Source organism: Anomaloglossus baeobatrachus, chromosome 7 (assembly GCF_048569485.1).
Source record: "Anomaloglossus baeobatrachus isolate aAnoBae1 chromosome 7, aAnoBae1.hap1, whole genome shotgun sequence".
NCBI classification, from domain to species: domain Eukaryota; kingdom Metazoa; phylum Chordata; class Amphibia; order Anura; family Aromobatidae; genus Anomaloglossus; species Anomaloglossus baeobatrachus.
The window spans coordinates 296,240,155-296,256,389 of record NC_134359.1 but is presented as its reverse complement, the minus strand read 5'-3'; the positions used below and the strand labels follow the sequence as shown (position 1 = coordinate 296,256,389).

Sequence of the window (16,235 nt, the reverse complement as noted above, 5' to 3'; positions counted from 1 at the left end):
TTTAGTGGAAGGGGAAAGGCAAGAGCTTGCCAGGATGAGATCTGAGGGAGGGACACCACTGGGTTCTCTTACAAGCTTGTCCTGGATTTTGAGTGACAGGTTCGTGTGTGTGTGAGTGTGTCTGTGTGAAACGCCTACAAAGCTCATATCAAGTCAGCAAAAACAAAAAACCAAAGAGGGTCTCCTTTCTGTAAAGGGCTGGACAGGGTGATAATGCATGAACTGACATCAGTCCTATCCCTGACCAATCGAATTGCAAGATAGGGGTGTGGGCTTCCTAACCCTCTTATAAGCACCTCTCCAGAAAAGGTTCTCTCTGACAGCTTCTGTGTGGGGTCCAGGGTTGAGGGTGATCCAGTCTCCTGCTAAGGACAGAGCAGGAGATGAGCTGTTGAGCCACGGGCCGGCTCTTAAGGGAGAATCGTCTGCAATACTCAACTGCAGAAAAGGGGAGACCTGCCCATTAAAGACTGTCAACCACAAGAGGTGGGGGGAAACAGACCACTTTCTCTTAAGGACAAGGTGAGCCCTTTGTGGCAGGGCTGAAAGGGAAGGATGCAGGACGCACACACCAAAAACACAGAGGAATGCCTCGCCTATTTTGGGGTCAATGAAAACACAGGTCTGTCACTTGATCAAGTCAAGAAGAACTTTGACAAGTTTGGACCCAATGGTATGTCACCTTTTATATTCATAATGTCTCGATAGAAATCTGTCAAGTATTGCAACGCTATTGTTTTAGAATATACAAACTTACTTCAACTGATACTATTACAGAACATTTCCCAACTTCTTGTACAGGGCTAATGTGACAGCAGGGAAAGCGACACTCCCCGAACTAATAAAACTTTTTAGTTTTTTCCATCTATATAAAAACTTCATGATGTTGATGGTAACTGGGGATAGAGGTGTAGCAGGTACATAAAGCAGTCTGCGCTTCAATGGGACTATATTGATAGAAATCTGTCAAGTATTGCATCTATATTGTTTTAGAATACACAAAGTTACTTCAACTGATACTATTACAGCACGTTTCCCAACTTATGTTACAAATGTTCTCTGACCAACTTTGTAACACGTCACATGTCTAGAACAGACACCACCAAGATAGCAGAAATACAATCAGTAATTGTAAAAACACCGTGCAAAACGCAAACTTGGCAATGGCGGTTATGCCAAGTTACTGTTGTTGAACATTCCCTCTCATTCGTCATATCACGTCGTACTAAATCCTATTAATTAATACAAGTAGGAAGTTATTAATCAAGAAATATGATTTCCAAGACAATATGATAAAATTATTCCGAGTGTTATTTTATCTTTGGTAGTCGATTATAAAAAAAATGTAATGATTTATTAAGTATTATATTATTGATATACTAAAGTGTAAGCTGCTGAATATCATATATGGTCAGGACACTCGTAGATATAAAGGATATATGCCTAAATTAGAGTTGGGTAGTCTGGGTTGTAGACATGCCTGGTCATCTGTAGACTGAATCCATGGCCCTGAGAGCTGAGACGTATCTGCAGATCTTACTTTTAGAAGTCTAAGTGATGTACTTTGCATTGAAATGCCTGTGAAGTTGAGGACATCTGTTCTGTGCCTCTTGTCGCCCTACTATGAATGACAGACTGTTGTCTGCAGTAGACCAGGAGGGGAGTTACGTCTCTCAATATCCTATCTTGTACATGGTGCTTCTTAGTTCTGTATTAGTAAGGTTTATAAATGAGATATATATATAGTGGTGACTTTATCTGTATACAACTCTACACTACATCCCTGCACATACAAAACAGGCTTCCCTTACAGAGCTATTACAGAGTTGCTATGATTATCTTTTACTAGTCCTGAGGGACGACGAGGGGATCTTTGTAAATGTCACATTCTTGTAATCAAAGCTACATGAGCCGGCAGAACAGAATAGCCAACAGTGAGGTCTGTTGGCTGGTGAATGTACAAGTGCGCAGATTTACATTTATTAGTGTGTTTTAGTTTTTACGTGAATAATCAGATGACAGCTGCTAGTGTCATATTGACATATAGATGTACGAGGAGGAACATATGCCAAGTGTTATGTATAGCTCTGCATACTGCACATGCTGTGCATATTAGCTGTCATGTAAAGTACAAGAATGACATTAAACATATACCCGGTATCTCCATAATGATCTGCAAGGGGACACATAAGTGTTGCAGTATATCGAACACTATACATTGTAACCTAGAAGGCTTCTCACATGGCAGAGCGAAGTATTTTTGTATTGGGGCAATGGATCCAGCTCATGATGTCACTCTCCTTATACAGCCATCTCACTTGTGTCCTTCAAGAGAGTCCCAGGCACCAAACTGCTGAGAGACAAGATCCTTCCTAGTCTTCCCAATCTCAATGTCAGACAGTGTGCCCCAAAATACTTTCATAATAAGTCATGCATCTCTATATATAGACATATTGGTAGCCGGCAGGAAATACTATAGTCGGAAGGCTAAATAAAGCTCCAGACGTACGTTGAATTATATATAAAGTTACAACCATGGGTAAAATCTTTTTGCTTCTCTTGTAGAGCGAAGGACAGTATATTACAAGTTTTATCCTCAGCTTCTGGCTATCTAAACAATCTTTTCTTTTTATCCTTTGGATGTGAAAATGAAAATAATTAAAAGTTATCTTCTAAGCCATTAAATGATTTAAGTATGAGGCGGTTTACAACACTATGTAATCCTTTTGATCGCAAGTTAAAAGTTATTTTCTAAGCCAATAAGGGATATAATAAGTATTAGGAGGTTTATAAACTCCGCTGTATTCTTTCTGGAAGCGAGTAGGTTAAAGGGCACATGAGGGCTCGCGCAGCAGTATGTTGGCCCACATCACAGGGTGGTGCAAGATCCAGAGATTCATGTCCGAGAGCATTCTGTTCCCGTTGCAGGAGGATCACACATATTATCTGCGTGACACAATCTGACAGGAGGATTTATAAAGCTGTCACATAACCCCCAGGATGGCCTGTCTCACACACATCATCAACATGGTCATTTGACTACACATTTGCTTCGTCCTCAATCAGTACCTCTGTTACAAAGCATTTAGGCTCATGTTGCCCCTAATTTCTCACTTCGCAAAATCACGTCTAAAATGATCATTTGATGAGGTGTCTCAACTTAGTTCTACTGATGGGGGGGGCAAACTTTTGCCAGTAGATACTGGTTTTCTAGGATAACTTATAGGTACACATTGGCAGAGGCCTGAAAACTTGAATCAACAAACATGAATGTGCAAATATTACCAGTACACATGAATAAATGCAAATATAAGCTTGGTGTATGCATTGATGTACCCTGATAATAGTAAGAATCGGCACTGATTATTCTGTTTTTTTTTCTATTTCTCTCTATTCCTGCTGTTTTCATGGACCAGAGCTCCCAGCTGAAGAGGGTAAGCTGTTTTACTGAATATCTTACAATAATGGTAATGGGTGGTGGAAATAACGGCATCTGCTGATTTCACCTGTGGCAACAAATGGTAAAGTCTGCCAATAGTTCTGCAGCATGCATGGCTGACATAAACTTGTCTCCTTGCTACAGGAAAATCCCTCTGGGAACTGGTCGCAGAACAGTTTGAAGATCTGCTTGTCCGAATTTTGCTGCTGGCCGCCATCATATCTTTTGTAAGTAGAAGCTCAAAAAATGGCAGAAATAATGGTAACAGCCCACAACAGAAGAGTTCTCTGTTGTACTCTTTTAGACCTACTTTAACAGACTATATAAATATATATATATATATATATATATATATATATGTATATATATATAAATTGCTCAAAAAATAAAGGGAACACCAAAATACCACATCCTTGTTTAAGTGTTCTCTGTATTTTTTTGTATTTTTATATATATATATATATATATATATATATATATATATATATATATATATAGATATATATATATATATTATGCTATATATATAACTTGCAGGACAATGATCCTAAAAGATATAGTAATGGAAAAATAAATACGTCACTTCGCTTGTAATTGAAGTATGGTGCTCGAGAAAGGGTCCAGTCGATATATTGTCACAAAAATACCCTTGGCACTCAAAACTGTGATAATAGGAAGATTTTTAATAGCAATCAAAAACATTTTTGACATTTCAGTCACATATAACTGAACATCATTAGAATATGGAGGACATATGTTGCTGTTTTTTATGATTCCTTACTACATTCAGCACTCAGTTCATATTCTGATAAAGGTCAGTTATATGTCCCCGAAACGTCAATTTTTTTTGATTGCTATTAAAAATCTTCCTATTATCGCAATTTTGAGTGCATGAAACATATGTTATCTGTAAGGAAAACCACTCCGAGGTGAAAAAATACTTATCACTTGCTACCAGATGAAATCCAGCTCCTGTGAGCGTGCCCCGCACGGTCTCCTTATCACGCAGTCACTTAGCCGTACGTACGGCTCTTGTAAGTGGTTACAACAAAGGAAAATCCAGAGCCTGAATGGCGTCTATCACCACATACATTGGCACGTATACTAAGCCAATCATTGTTTGGAGTCTTAAATCTTTCTATTTCCTTATAACTAGTAGACACCACTTCAGCATTCTATAGCACAGCGTACATAAATATCATTTCGCAGCACTCCTTGTATGGTATAAGTCAGACAGTTTACATCACATTATATATATGTATGTATATACCTGGATTCTTCTTAATTTTTGCATATTACTAAGTATATTGCAAAGAAGCATAGAACTGGCTGGTTTTGAGAACACATGATATGGACCAGTGAAGGGGTTAACTGGGCTCTAACCCTGACCTTTTCTTTTCCCAATGAGCGGCACATTCTGCAGGTTAAATTTGTCTTGAAGATAACTCGATCCAGCCAGTGGCCAGCTCAAGTGTCAGACAGCTGCTGTGAGAGCGCAGGAGGAGGCCCAACAAGAGAAGGGAGGTCAGGGGAGACAGAGGGTGTTCCTTGCCGCTCTGAGTGACAGGCCCGGGTGGCTATGTGTTTTGCAAGCACAACAGCTGCATGAAGTATGGGAGGGCCCCATAAAATAGCTGTAAATCTACTCTAATGTAATTTAAGATGCTGTTTATAATGACGAGGGTTCTGCTGTGACACAGCTCTACTCAGAAGTCCTGTACACTGACCTAGACAGGCAAAACTGTGGTGCAAAACAAAAAGGTAGCACATTTATAGCCTTACAAAGGAACTGATCTTTATGGTTTACAGTCTGAAAGAGCTGAGTAAATAATTATACGAGACATATGAAGGATTACTCGCCGTAGCAGTTTCCTTCAAAGCTAAAAACCAATATAAACGTCTGATAGCAGGGCATCAAAATTTCCAATGTCCCCGTAAAATATGAAATATGGGTTTTAAAGGGTAACTGCACTTTGACAGGTCACAGAGAGGTGTCCTGAGTTTTGATTGCTAAGGGTCTGCTGCTGAGATTGCCACCATCACTGAAATGATAGAGAAGCGCTCAGTTGATCACTGCCCTCCTCAGATAAGGAATTTGGGCTCAATAGCAACTCAATCTTAAGCCTTTGAGCGAAGCAGCATTTTTGCTTATTCATTTTACCATTCAAAGTCTCAGCACCTCTATGACAAAACTATGCGGGTACAATGAGGATAAAGTTAAAATTTAGAAATAGTTTTCAATGCAACACTAACATTAAAAACAACAACAGTTGTACAAGTAAGGTGAAAATCTGAACATAGGACCTGTCAACCACAGCATGAAATTGTTAAAAAAAAAGGAGAATATGCAAATAATCAACACAAGAACATGATTTTTTAAAAAATGAAAAATTTCCAGCACCAGAAAAAATAAAAATGTGAATAACATTCATTTAAACTCCAAAAAATTTGAATAAAGTAAAGGGGACAAAAACAGAAGAAAAAGGAGGAGGGGGTATCAAATAACTTTTTGCGTTTCAGACGACTATGTACTCATCCATAGTCATCCATGTCCATATTCACCTATGAATAAGACTATGTACCGTACCTCCTCTTTTTTTCCAGTTTTTCGCCCCTTTATTATTCATTTATAGAGTTTAAAAAAAATGTTATTGACATTTCTAGCTTTTATGGTGCTCAAATGTTTCTAGTTTTTTTGCATTTCATTGCCGGAGACACTGGCCCGGCTTTTTCCGGCCATCTTTTCATGGACTGTATATTGCTGTGACCTATATTGGTGAGCTGATATGTTTTTTCTTTTTTTGTCTATAAGATTTTTAAAATCAAATTCAGTTGTTTCATCAAATATTTCGCTACAAATCTAAATAATAAAGATATAAATCTAATCTGCTCTTGAGGATGCTAACGATGTGTTGATTACAGGTGCTGGCCTGGTTTGAAGAAGGTGAAGAGACAATCACAGCTTTCGTAGAGCCCTTTGTCATCCTGTTGATCCTCATCGCTAACGCCGTTGTAGGAGTGTGGCAGGTAAGATTGTCGTACTTAACAAATACCCAGACATCTCTACTTGTGTATTAAATCAATTACAGCCCAAAATGGTTTTGTTTTAAATCGTTAAATCATTTTAAAATCATTTAAATAGTTTCCTTTGCTGGAATTCTTGAAAGTCGATTCTAAGATTTTAAGACTATAAATAGTATACCAAGACTACATTAGTGATATTTAGTAGGAGATAATCATCGTCTGATTAGCTAATAACCCAGGGTGTTTAATAAAGCAGACTTGCTCCTTTGAGGCCAGTTTCACAGCTCCAAAATTCAATCCACAGGTCTCCTGACCCAAACTTAGCAAATGTCATGCCTTTGTAGGAATAGACATATATCAGACTGTTGAGTTTGGGTGGGGAAACCTATGGCCAGTTCGGATATTGCAATCTGTACTGGTGTATACCAGTCTCAATATGAACCCAAATACAGTGTAAAATTATAATGCAATATTAAAATTTCAGCAGTAAGTTTGCTGCTAGGTAAGAAATCCCTAAGGAAGTTTTGTTTGTATTATAGGAAAGAAATGCTGAAGATGCTATTGAAGCTCTTAAGGAATATGAGCCCGAGATGGGAAAAGTTTACCGCAGTGACAGAAAATCGGTACAAAGAATCAAGGCAAGAGAGATCGTGCCTGGTGATATTGTGGAGGTAGCAGGTGAGTTATTGCGGCGCTGATAACTATACAGATGGCAACTCTTCCCATTGTCTTCCTTCCCAAACCCCTTTACCATATTTTAGCTATAAGCTCCTAAAATCCACCGTCATATATAGCAATTGAAATAGTGGGATGAACTGTCTAACGGGACTGTGGAGGATTTTAACCAAAGTTCCGAATCCTCTTGTTTCCACGCTGAGACTACTTCACAAATGGCTCGTGCACAATAAGTAGTAACGAAAAAAAAGACTGTTGTAAATAGTACATTCAGGCTTTTCATCATCATTACACCATATTAATAACATATATTCAACAATTTATTTTGAAGCCATATGACGCTTTTTTTTTTATTAGTTATTAAAGATGAGCAGACCCGTAGAAGTTCAGTTCGACGGGTTCAGTCGGACTTTAGAGAAAGTTTGGTTTGAGACCTGGGCTTGACGTGAACCCCAATGGAAGTCAACAATTGGGCAGTTGGGTCTCTGTCCAGTGGTTTGCATACCTAAAGCATCCGAACTCTAAACCCATAAAGTTTGTGGATGGTACAAACACCGAACCTCGGGTTTGCTCATCTCTATTAGTAATCAATATCTTCTGGACCGGGTGTTTTTTTTGTAGTATATAATGTATAATCTGCTCTGGAGTATGCAATACATTTTCCACCAAGACAATAAATTGAATATTTGATAGATAAACACCTTCTATTGTAATATAATAGGTGCAAAATAGATGACAGCTCAGAATTATGAATGCACACAATGTAGTTCTGTAGAAACAAGTCAGATTAATGCTGCTTATATTGATGCCTTTCTTTTATTCCTAGTTGGTGACAAAGTCCCAGCTGACATCAGACTCGTCAGTATCAAGTCCACCACCCTGCGTATTGACCAGTCTATCCTGACAGGTATGTTGAACCCCTTTCCACTATAAGCTGAAATTATTTTATGGATCCCTAACCCAACATTTGTGTTTCCAACAGGAGAGTCCGTTTCTGTCATCAAACACACAGAAGCTGTTCCTGACCCCAGAGCTGTCAATCAGGACAAGAAAAACATGCTGTTCTCCGTATGTATTTCTAGTGTTCAATATCTATTTTGTTCTGTTTTGTTTTTGTCTATTAGCCATTTTTACATTTCTTTTTGATCCTACCTAGGGTACCAATGTAGGAGCTGGAAAGGCTATCGGTGTTGTCATTGCCACTGGACCCAACACTGAAATTGGTAAGATTCGTGATGAGATGGCAGCCACAGAACAAGAGAAGACCCCACTTCAGCAGAAACTTGATGAGTTTGGAGAGCAGCTGTCCAAAGTTATTTCCCTCATCTGTGTTGCTGTATGGCTGATCAACATTGGACACTTCAATGACCCCATCCATGGTGGCTCTTGGATCAAAGGAGCCATTTATTACTTCAAGATTGCCGTGGCTCTGGCTGTAGCTGCTATTCCTGAAGGTTAGTTTCACATACTACTGCTGGTAAAAGGTAATGCCACCATAGTCTGTTCTCCACAGATTGTCTAATCTCTTCTTATGCCTACAGGTCTCCCCGCTGTAATCACCACTTGTCTGGCCTTGGGTACAAGACGTATGGCCAAGAAGAATGCTATTGTCAGAAGCTTGCCCTCTGTGGAAACCCTTGGTTGCACATCAGTCATCTGCTCTGATAAGACTGGTACTCTGACCACCAACCAGATGTCTGTCTGCAGGGTACGATTATATTGTAGGCTATTAACTAAGAAGAAAGGGCAGTAACTACTTCAATTACAGCAATTTTTTTTTGTTTAATACAAACGGCATACACTTTTAAATAGATCTCTTACACCTGATGAGGCTGATGTATTTATGCTAAAAACCCACATCAGAGTAGTAGTATAATCCTTTTTTAAAGTTTTTCTGCCTAATATTAAGATGATCAGAAATAACTAAGAAATTTGATGCCAGGTCCATAATACATCTTTAAATAAAATATTTTTTTGTTTCCTGCAGATGTTTGTCATTGATAAAGTTGAGGCTGATGTCTGTTCCCTGAATGAGTTCACCATCAGTGGATCCACCTATGCCCCTGAAGGAGAGGTGTAAGTTTAAATAGTCTCAAATTTTGTCGCTAACTACCTAAAATAGCTGTGTAGAAGCCCTAATATGTGGCAAAACAGAACCTTCACTAAAGTTTCCGGTCAATTCCCAATACCATTCATTACTTAACTGATGATCAGTGGATGGCCAGAAGCATATTCGAGACTCATTTTTGGACCCATATAATGTTTAAGTGTCCTGGACTGTGAAGAGTAATAATCTGATCAGACAGAATTATAGAGAGCACAAGTTTAAAAATGGGCCAGTAATACGCATCTGTACAAATGGCCAATATCGGTTTTCTATTCACTCAACCTCTTTTCCCCATACGTTATCCACTGCCTTTGTCTTGTCTTTATAATTTGCCTTTTCTCAATCACTGCTACTATCTTCATTTCCGCATGTGATTGTACTTCTCTTTCACTTTTTCCATAAACTACTCTTCCTTCTCATCTCCACCTACACCTTGTCTTTCTCTGTGGGGTCACCTCAGTATGAAGAGTGATAAGACTGTGAAGGCAGGCCAGTATGATGGGCTAGTGGAATTGGCCACAATCTGTGCACTTTGCAATGACTCTTCTCTTGACTTCAACGAGGTAAACGCGCAGATAATTAGAATTTTCCTTTCGAAGAATGTGGCTTGGATTTTTTTTTTTTTAACTAACACTTATTGCATGAGCTAAAAGATTTGGTAATAATAAAACTATTAATTCCCTTTCCACTACAATGAAGCAGTTCATCATCATCATTATTATTTTCATTCTATTGTTTTTTTATTTTTCACTTTCTACTGCTAATGGTATTTGCATGATCCCTATTTCCAGTGCAAGTCGCAATCATGCAAAAGCCAATGAACTTATAATTTGACACTGATGTAAACTAGTTGTTTACTACTTTTACATTGATAGCCTATCCTTAGGATAGGTCATCAATGACTGATCGGCCTGGGTCCGATACCCCGCACCCCAGCCGTTCAACTGTTCCCGGTCCTGGCAGTGGCAGCTGGAAATGCTCAGTTCTGGAGTAGTCCCGTTTTCTGATAGCGGCTGCGGCCGGGTACTGCACATCCGCCTCCTATTGATATGAATGAGAGGCGAATGTACAGTACCCGGCCACTATCAGAAGACAGTCCAGTTCTGGAACTGGGCATATTCGGCTACCTGCTGCTGTGACCGAGAACAGCTCATCGACGGGGGTGCGGGGTGTCGGACCCCAGTGGATCAGTCATTGATGATCTATCCTAAGGATAGGCAATCAGCGTAAAAGTAGGGGACATCCTCTTTAATTAAAATGACAGAAGAAAACACAATGCACATGTTACTATTGCTGCATTTAGGCTAGAGGTTTTTTTTAAAAAAAAAAAAAAAAATCTTACATTAACACTTAAAGTGATAGAAGGATGTATATAAACTACTATAAATGAACAGTAAAACCAAAAGGTTTTTTTTTATTTTGTTTTTTTTGCGCATTAGTCCAAAGGAGTGTTTGAGAAGGTCGGAGAAGCCACTGAGACTGCCCTGACCACCCTTGTTGAGAAGATGAATGTATTTAACACTGAAGTGAAGAGTCTGTCTAAAGTAGAGCGTGCCAATGCCTGCAACTCTGTAAGTCCTGGAAGACATACCCTGTTTTACCAAAGTTGTAAGATACACTACACAATATATTTATAACCCTGGAGAACTTGAATCTACATTTTATCATGTTTCTTTAACACATGAAGAAATAACCTTCTACTTTCCCAGAATCACTGCCCGTGGTGACATACAACCCCAGCTGCTTGTCTTCTACCATTATAGAAAATCTAATTATGTAGCACTCAGCAAGCTGGCAGTGGAGTATCAAGAACGCTGTATATCACACACCTGCCGTGTACTCGTCATGTACAAGAAACCTAACTCTCTTCCAGCAATGCTCTCCGTAACGGTCCCATGAAACAAACTATCCCAAATACATGCCATTGCGATATTAAGTACCACAACTTAGAACCGTATCTCTGAATCTTAACATACGACACTAAGTTCAAGTTTTCTGTGGTCTATGAATGATAAAAAGCTTTTGAGACATGAACTACAACAAATGTCTATTTTATAAAAAAAAAAACCTCTCTAGCAAATTACTTGCTTCAAAACTGAGAAGACACCTCCCCCCCCTCCCCTGTAACATCCCAAAAATCTAAAAACATGACAATTTTTGCAGGTTATTAAACAACTGATGAAGAAAGAATTCACCCTGGAGTTCTCCCGTGACAGAAAGTCCATGTCCGTCTATTGCACACCTGCCAAAGCTTCCCGTGCTGCAGTTGGTAACAAGATGTTTGTGAAGGTAAGAACAGGGATATATCGGGGCAGGTTTATAAAGTTAATTAAATTTGGTGTGAATTACAACTACAGTTGGCCACGCCAATTTCTGAATTACAAAATATTGCCGAGAATGGTACCTATGGTCATTTTTTTTTTTGGGGGGTGGTGAAATATTTTAATAAATTTGTCCAAATAACTTTGCGCTAGAATTCTAAATACAGAAGCAACAACCTGGGTAAACGCAAAACTATACACAGAACTAGAGTTAGCTCACTACCGTACTGTGTATTAGGTAAGGCCCGGAATAATCATTGGAGATTTAATTTTCATACTTCTATTCCCAAACACAAACAGGGTGCCCCAGAGGGTGTCATTGACCGTTGCAACTATGTGCGTGTGGGCACAACACGTGTACCTTTCACCTCTGCCATCAAGGATAAGATCATGACTGTAATCAAAGAGTGGGGCACAGGTAGAGACACCCTGCGTTGTTTGGCTCTTGCTACAAGAGACACCCCACCAAAAAGAGAAGACATGGTTCTCGATGACGCCACTAAGTTTGTCGACTATGAGGTAATTTGCTAAGAGCAACAGCTGCACTACTGATAGACGTAATTTCATTACTGTCTTATTCATAATCAGTAATAATCCAAGTTTTATTGTTACCATTAAGTATTAATCACTAAGATTATGGTATGTTTATTCTTCCACAGACTGACTTGACATTTGTCGGTTGCGTGGGTATGCTGGACCCACCTCGTAAGGAAGTCATGGGCTCAATCCAACTTTGCCGTGAAGCTGGTATCCGTGTCATCATGATCACTGGTGATAACAAGGGCACAGCTATTGCCATCTGTCGTCGTATTGGCATCTTTGGTGAGGATGATGATGTATCGGGACGTGCCTTCACTGGTCGTGAATTTGATGATCTGCCACCAGCAGAACAAAGAGATGCCTGCAAACGTGCTTCCTGCTTTGCCAGAGTCGAGCCAACTCACAAATCCAAGATTGTTGAGTTCCTGCAGTCCTTTGATGAAATCACAGCTATGGTGGGTGAAATTAGTCACGTAGGAGATATTATTTATGACTACACATACTTCTATTATTCCATCTTTCCTTGATTCCACTCTAGTTGACACTTTTTTTTGTAACTTCCAACAGACTGGTGATGGTGTAAATGATGCCCCTGCTCTTAAGAAAGCTGAGATTGGTATTGCTATGGGTTCCGGTACCGCTGTAGCTAAGACAGCCTCTGAAATGGTGTTGGCTGATGACAACTTCTCCACCATTGTGTCTGCAGTAGAAGAGGGTCGTGCTATTTACAACAACATGAAACAATTTATCCGCTACCTCATTTCCTCCAATGTAGGAGAGGTCGTTTGGTGAGTTTAAGATGTCTTTATTGTTAGAGACCTGTTTTGTTTTTGCAGTGTTTAGACAGTCAGAAATAATATTTAATCATTGTTTACTTGGTTATTGGAAGGCATAAACTGATAGCAACATGCTCTCTTCATAACGCAGTATCTTCCTGACTGCTGCTTTGGGTCTGCCTGAGGCTTTGATCCCCGTACAATTGCTCTGGGTCAACCTGGTCACTGATGGTCTGCCTGCTACAGCTCTTGGCTTCAATCCCCCTGATCTGGACATCATGGACAGACCACCCCGTAGCCCCAAGGAACCCCTCATCAGTGGATGGCTCTTCTTCCGTTACATGGCCATTGGAGGTGATTTCTCAAATATTTAGCATTGATGAAAACAGCCTTACTTTATATTTTGTCACAGAATTCATCAACATTTAGCAATTAACTACAAGCCAAGTTTATTCCTTGCAGGCTATGTGGGTGCTGCAACTGTAGGTGCTGCTGCTTGGTGGTTCATGTGTGCTGAAGATGGACCTTTGGTGTCTTTCTACCAGTTGGTAAGCATCTGTTCTCCATTTCTTGATCTTTATTACCATCATATTCAACATGATATATTCGTCTCTATTTCAGCCATAGTTACCAACTCATATCAACACCAGAATGGTGTTGTCTTCTGTCCCAGTTTGCTATTCTCCATCATTTCATCTTTGTGTCTTACTCTTCCTTTCTTAGAGCCACTTTATGCAGTGCACAGAAGACAATCCAGACTTTGAAGGCCATGAATGTGAAATCTTTGAGTCTCCAGTTCCCATGACCATGGCTTTGTCCGTGTTGGTCACCATTGAGATGTGCAATGCTCTGAACAGGCAAGTCCATATCACACTTATTTTGTATTGTATTCTTGTGTACTCCTGTTACACTATCACTTGTATACTTATTTATTTTTTTTTTTACCAATAGTCTTTCAGAGAACCAGTCTCTGATCAGGATGCCACCATGGGTGAACATCTGGCTGCTGGGCTCCATCTGCCTCTCCATGTCCCTCCACTTCCTGATCCTTTACGTTGATCCTCTACCAGTGAGTAACGTAAACTAAAATATACCGACTACATGGAAAAACATACTCATGCTGACATCTTGTATTCAGCAAATGGGAAATAAATGTGTTAGTTATGCTTTTCTATCCTGACATACTCCCACTTTTTGTCCTGCAGATGATCTTCAAGTTGACACCTCTGGATGTTACTAAGTGGTTAGTTGTCCTGAAGATTTCTTTCCCTGTCATCCTATTGGATGAACTTCTCAAATTTGTTGCCCGTAACTACCTTGAAGGTAAGAATTAGCTCATGTTTTACCACCGGAGATCATTTACAGAAATCAACTACATGAGGATTTGTTTATACTGTCTATAGCAAATTTACCGATCAAAAGTAACATTGGAATATGGAGCAAGTATGCTGTCCTTCTCTTCATCCTCTATGTGATGACCTTGATATAATCATTATGGCAGCTATTGTCTCAAGACATCTGGATTTAACAATGATAATATTAATACCTACCTTATAATCACAGTATACAGTGAATATGGGCACAGGATTGCTTATGTGAATCCAAGATGTCTATAGTTTTTGATGACTTCATAAACTTCGGCATATAAATCAGAATATAGTGGAGATGTATCGTTGTATGACACACGGACCGAATGCAGTTTTACTAATAATCACCTTCTTTTGAATTCATGATTATGTCACATTAAACCGGTATTTTTTTTATCCTTTCCCATAGCATAATCCTTTCCTCACAACTTCCCTGTTCCTGTATAACAGGTATCCCCCCCTCTTGCATGTGTTGATACATTTCATCTTCATCGTGCTTTTTTGTTTTGTCTTTATTTTTTTCATTAACTTTTCCTACCACAACCTGCAAAACTGACTAATCACCGTACTGAGTGTCTCATTGATCGATTGTCACGTCTATTCTCCGTTCCCGCTCTAATATTGCACACGTGCCTTCTCACGAACCTGTATTCCCCAGCTGCAGTGTAACTTCACTTTCATTTAAAACTTTTAACATATAAAAGAGACTTTTATAAAACATATAAAAGAGACTTTTCCGAGACTGCAAATGGGCTCATCGACTTATTACATCCATCTTCAATCTTGAAGGAGAACTGCGTTTAACTGAGCATTTCTGCCTCTTAATTTTTAGCAATCGGTGAAGGTCTCAGTACCAGAACCCAACAAATTAAAACTACCAACATGTCAAACATTTTGTGGGGTTGCAATTTCTCTGTCTTTTTTTTTTTTGTTTTATAATTCAAACAAATTGTATTAGGCACAATATAGTCATAACCGATCATGGCAGCATCAAGATACAATATAAATGAAAGTTCACATTATTCCTTATATAACTAAAAACAGACCATCCCTTTTACCCCTCACCTGTCCCACTATCCCCTTAACTAACCCCCCCCCCCTCCCCCGGTGAGAAAAATTTGCAATGTAAGTCATACCAAATACAAGATCATATAAGCAAACAATTAAAGAGCAAATCGCTCTCAAGCTCATCAGAAAACACAGGACTTCGAATTCACTCACACCATTGTTTACCGAACTTGAGAATGGTGCCTCTTTTGATATATATTCTTTTCTCCATTAAAACGGTATTATTTTGGCTGGCAATTATCTCGGACATCCCAGGTGGGCTTGCGGCCAACCAGTGTCTAGCATTCATTTTCCTGGTCTGATACAGCATTTTCGATCTTGCGAGTTGTGTAGCAGCAGGACCTACCTCCTCTCCTACTTCTCCCAAGATACCTAATTTCGGGCTCAAGTGTATATCGATATTGAATACTCTTTCTATCAAGTTTCCCAGCATGATCAGAACATATGAAGCAAATCTGCACCCTCCCTCCTGCACCTTGGACATTTATCGTCAGTTCTAAGTTTCATTTTAAATGACGCTTTTGGGGTTCTGTAGCCCCGGTGGACCAGAAATAATTGCGACCTTCTTTGGGTCGTATTAATGGAAAGTGATTTAATGGACTCTAGAATACTTTCCCATTCATCTGTGGCAATAGGACCAATATCCCTCTCCCACCCTATCTTTGTGTTACCCATGGGGTCCCCCAAGATGCCCTCCAGCAAGGAGTTATACGAGATGATTCCCTTTGTAGCACTAGACTGCAATACACTTTCCAAGTCCCACTGTGTGAAACAGACAAGTCTATTGTATGCCCCTGAATTTCTATGGCATGCCTCAATAAGTGAAAATAATCAGAGTTCGGCAGACTATAGTCCTGCTTCAACTGTTCAAATGAGCGGAACTGTCCATCCGAAAAAAGCTGATAGACCCATCTCAAG

At 39.5% G+C, this 16,235-nt stretch overlaps 1 protein-coding gene across 1 annotated transcript; it reads left to right on the top strand.

The window, feature by feature from the left end:
• The first annotated feature begins 311 nt into the window (after positions 1–311).
• On the top strand, positions 312–14,699 carry ATP2A1 (ATPase sarcoplasmic/endoplasmic reticulum Ca2+ transporting 1). The gene is made up of 22 exons (XM_075318485.1): positions 312–673; positions 3,417–3,434; positions 3,584–3,666; positions 6,362–6,466; positions 7,003–7,141; positions 7,965–8,045; positions 8,121–8,206; positions 8,295–8,592; positions 8,680–8,846; positions 9,126–9,214; positions 9,706–9,808; positions 10,685–10,816; positions 11,409–11,534; positions 11,867–12,085; positions 12,226–12,561; positions 12,674–12,894; positions 13,034–13,236; positions 13,345–13,430; positions 13,606–13,739; positions 13,834–13,951; positions 14,088–14,205; positions 14,659–14,699. The coding sequence occupies exons 1-22, from the start codon at positions 556–558 to the stop codon at positions 14,661–14,663; spliced, it is 2,985 nt and encodes a 994-aa protein (XP_075174600.1). The 5' UTR covers positions 312–555; the 3' UTR covers positions 14,664–14,699.
• Positions 14,700–16,235: the final 1,536 nt, after the last annotated feature.

Coding starts and splice junctions, on each gene's coding strand:
- ATP2A1 (XM_075318485.1), top strand. CDS start 556: ATGCAGGACGCACACACCAAAAACACAGAGGAATGCCTCGCCTATTTT. Junction 10,817..11,408: donor GTGCCAATGCCTGCAACTCT/GTAAGTCCTGGA, acceptor CAATTTTTGCAG/GTTATTAAACAACTGATGAA. Junction 13,237..13,344: donor CCGTTACATGGCCATTGGAG/GTGATTTCTCAA, acceptor TATTCCTTGCAG/GCTATGTGGGTGCTGCAACT.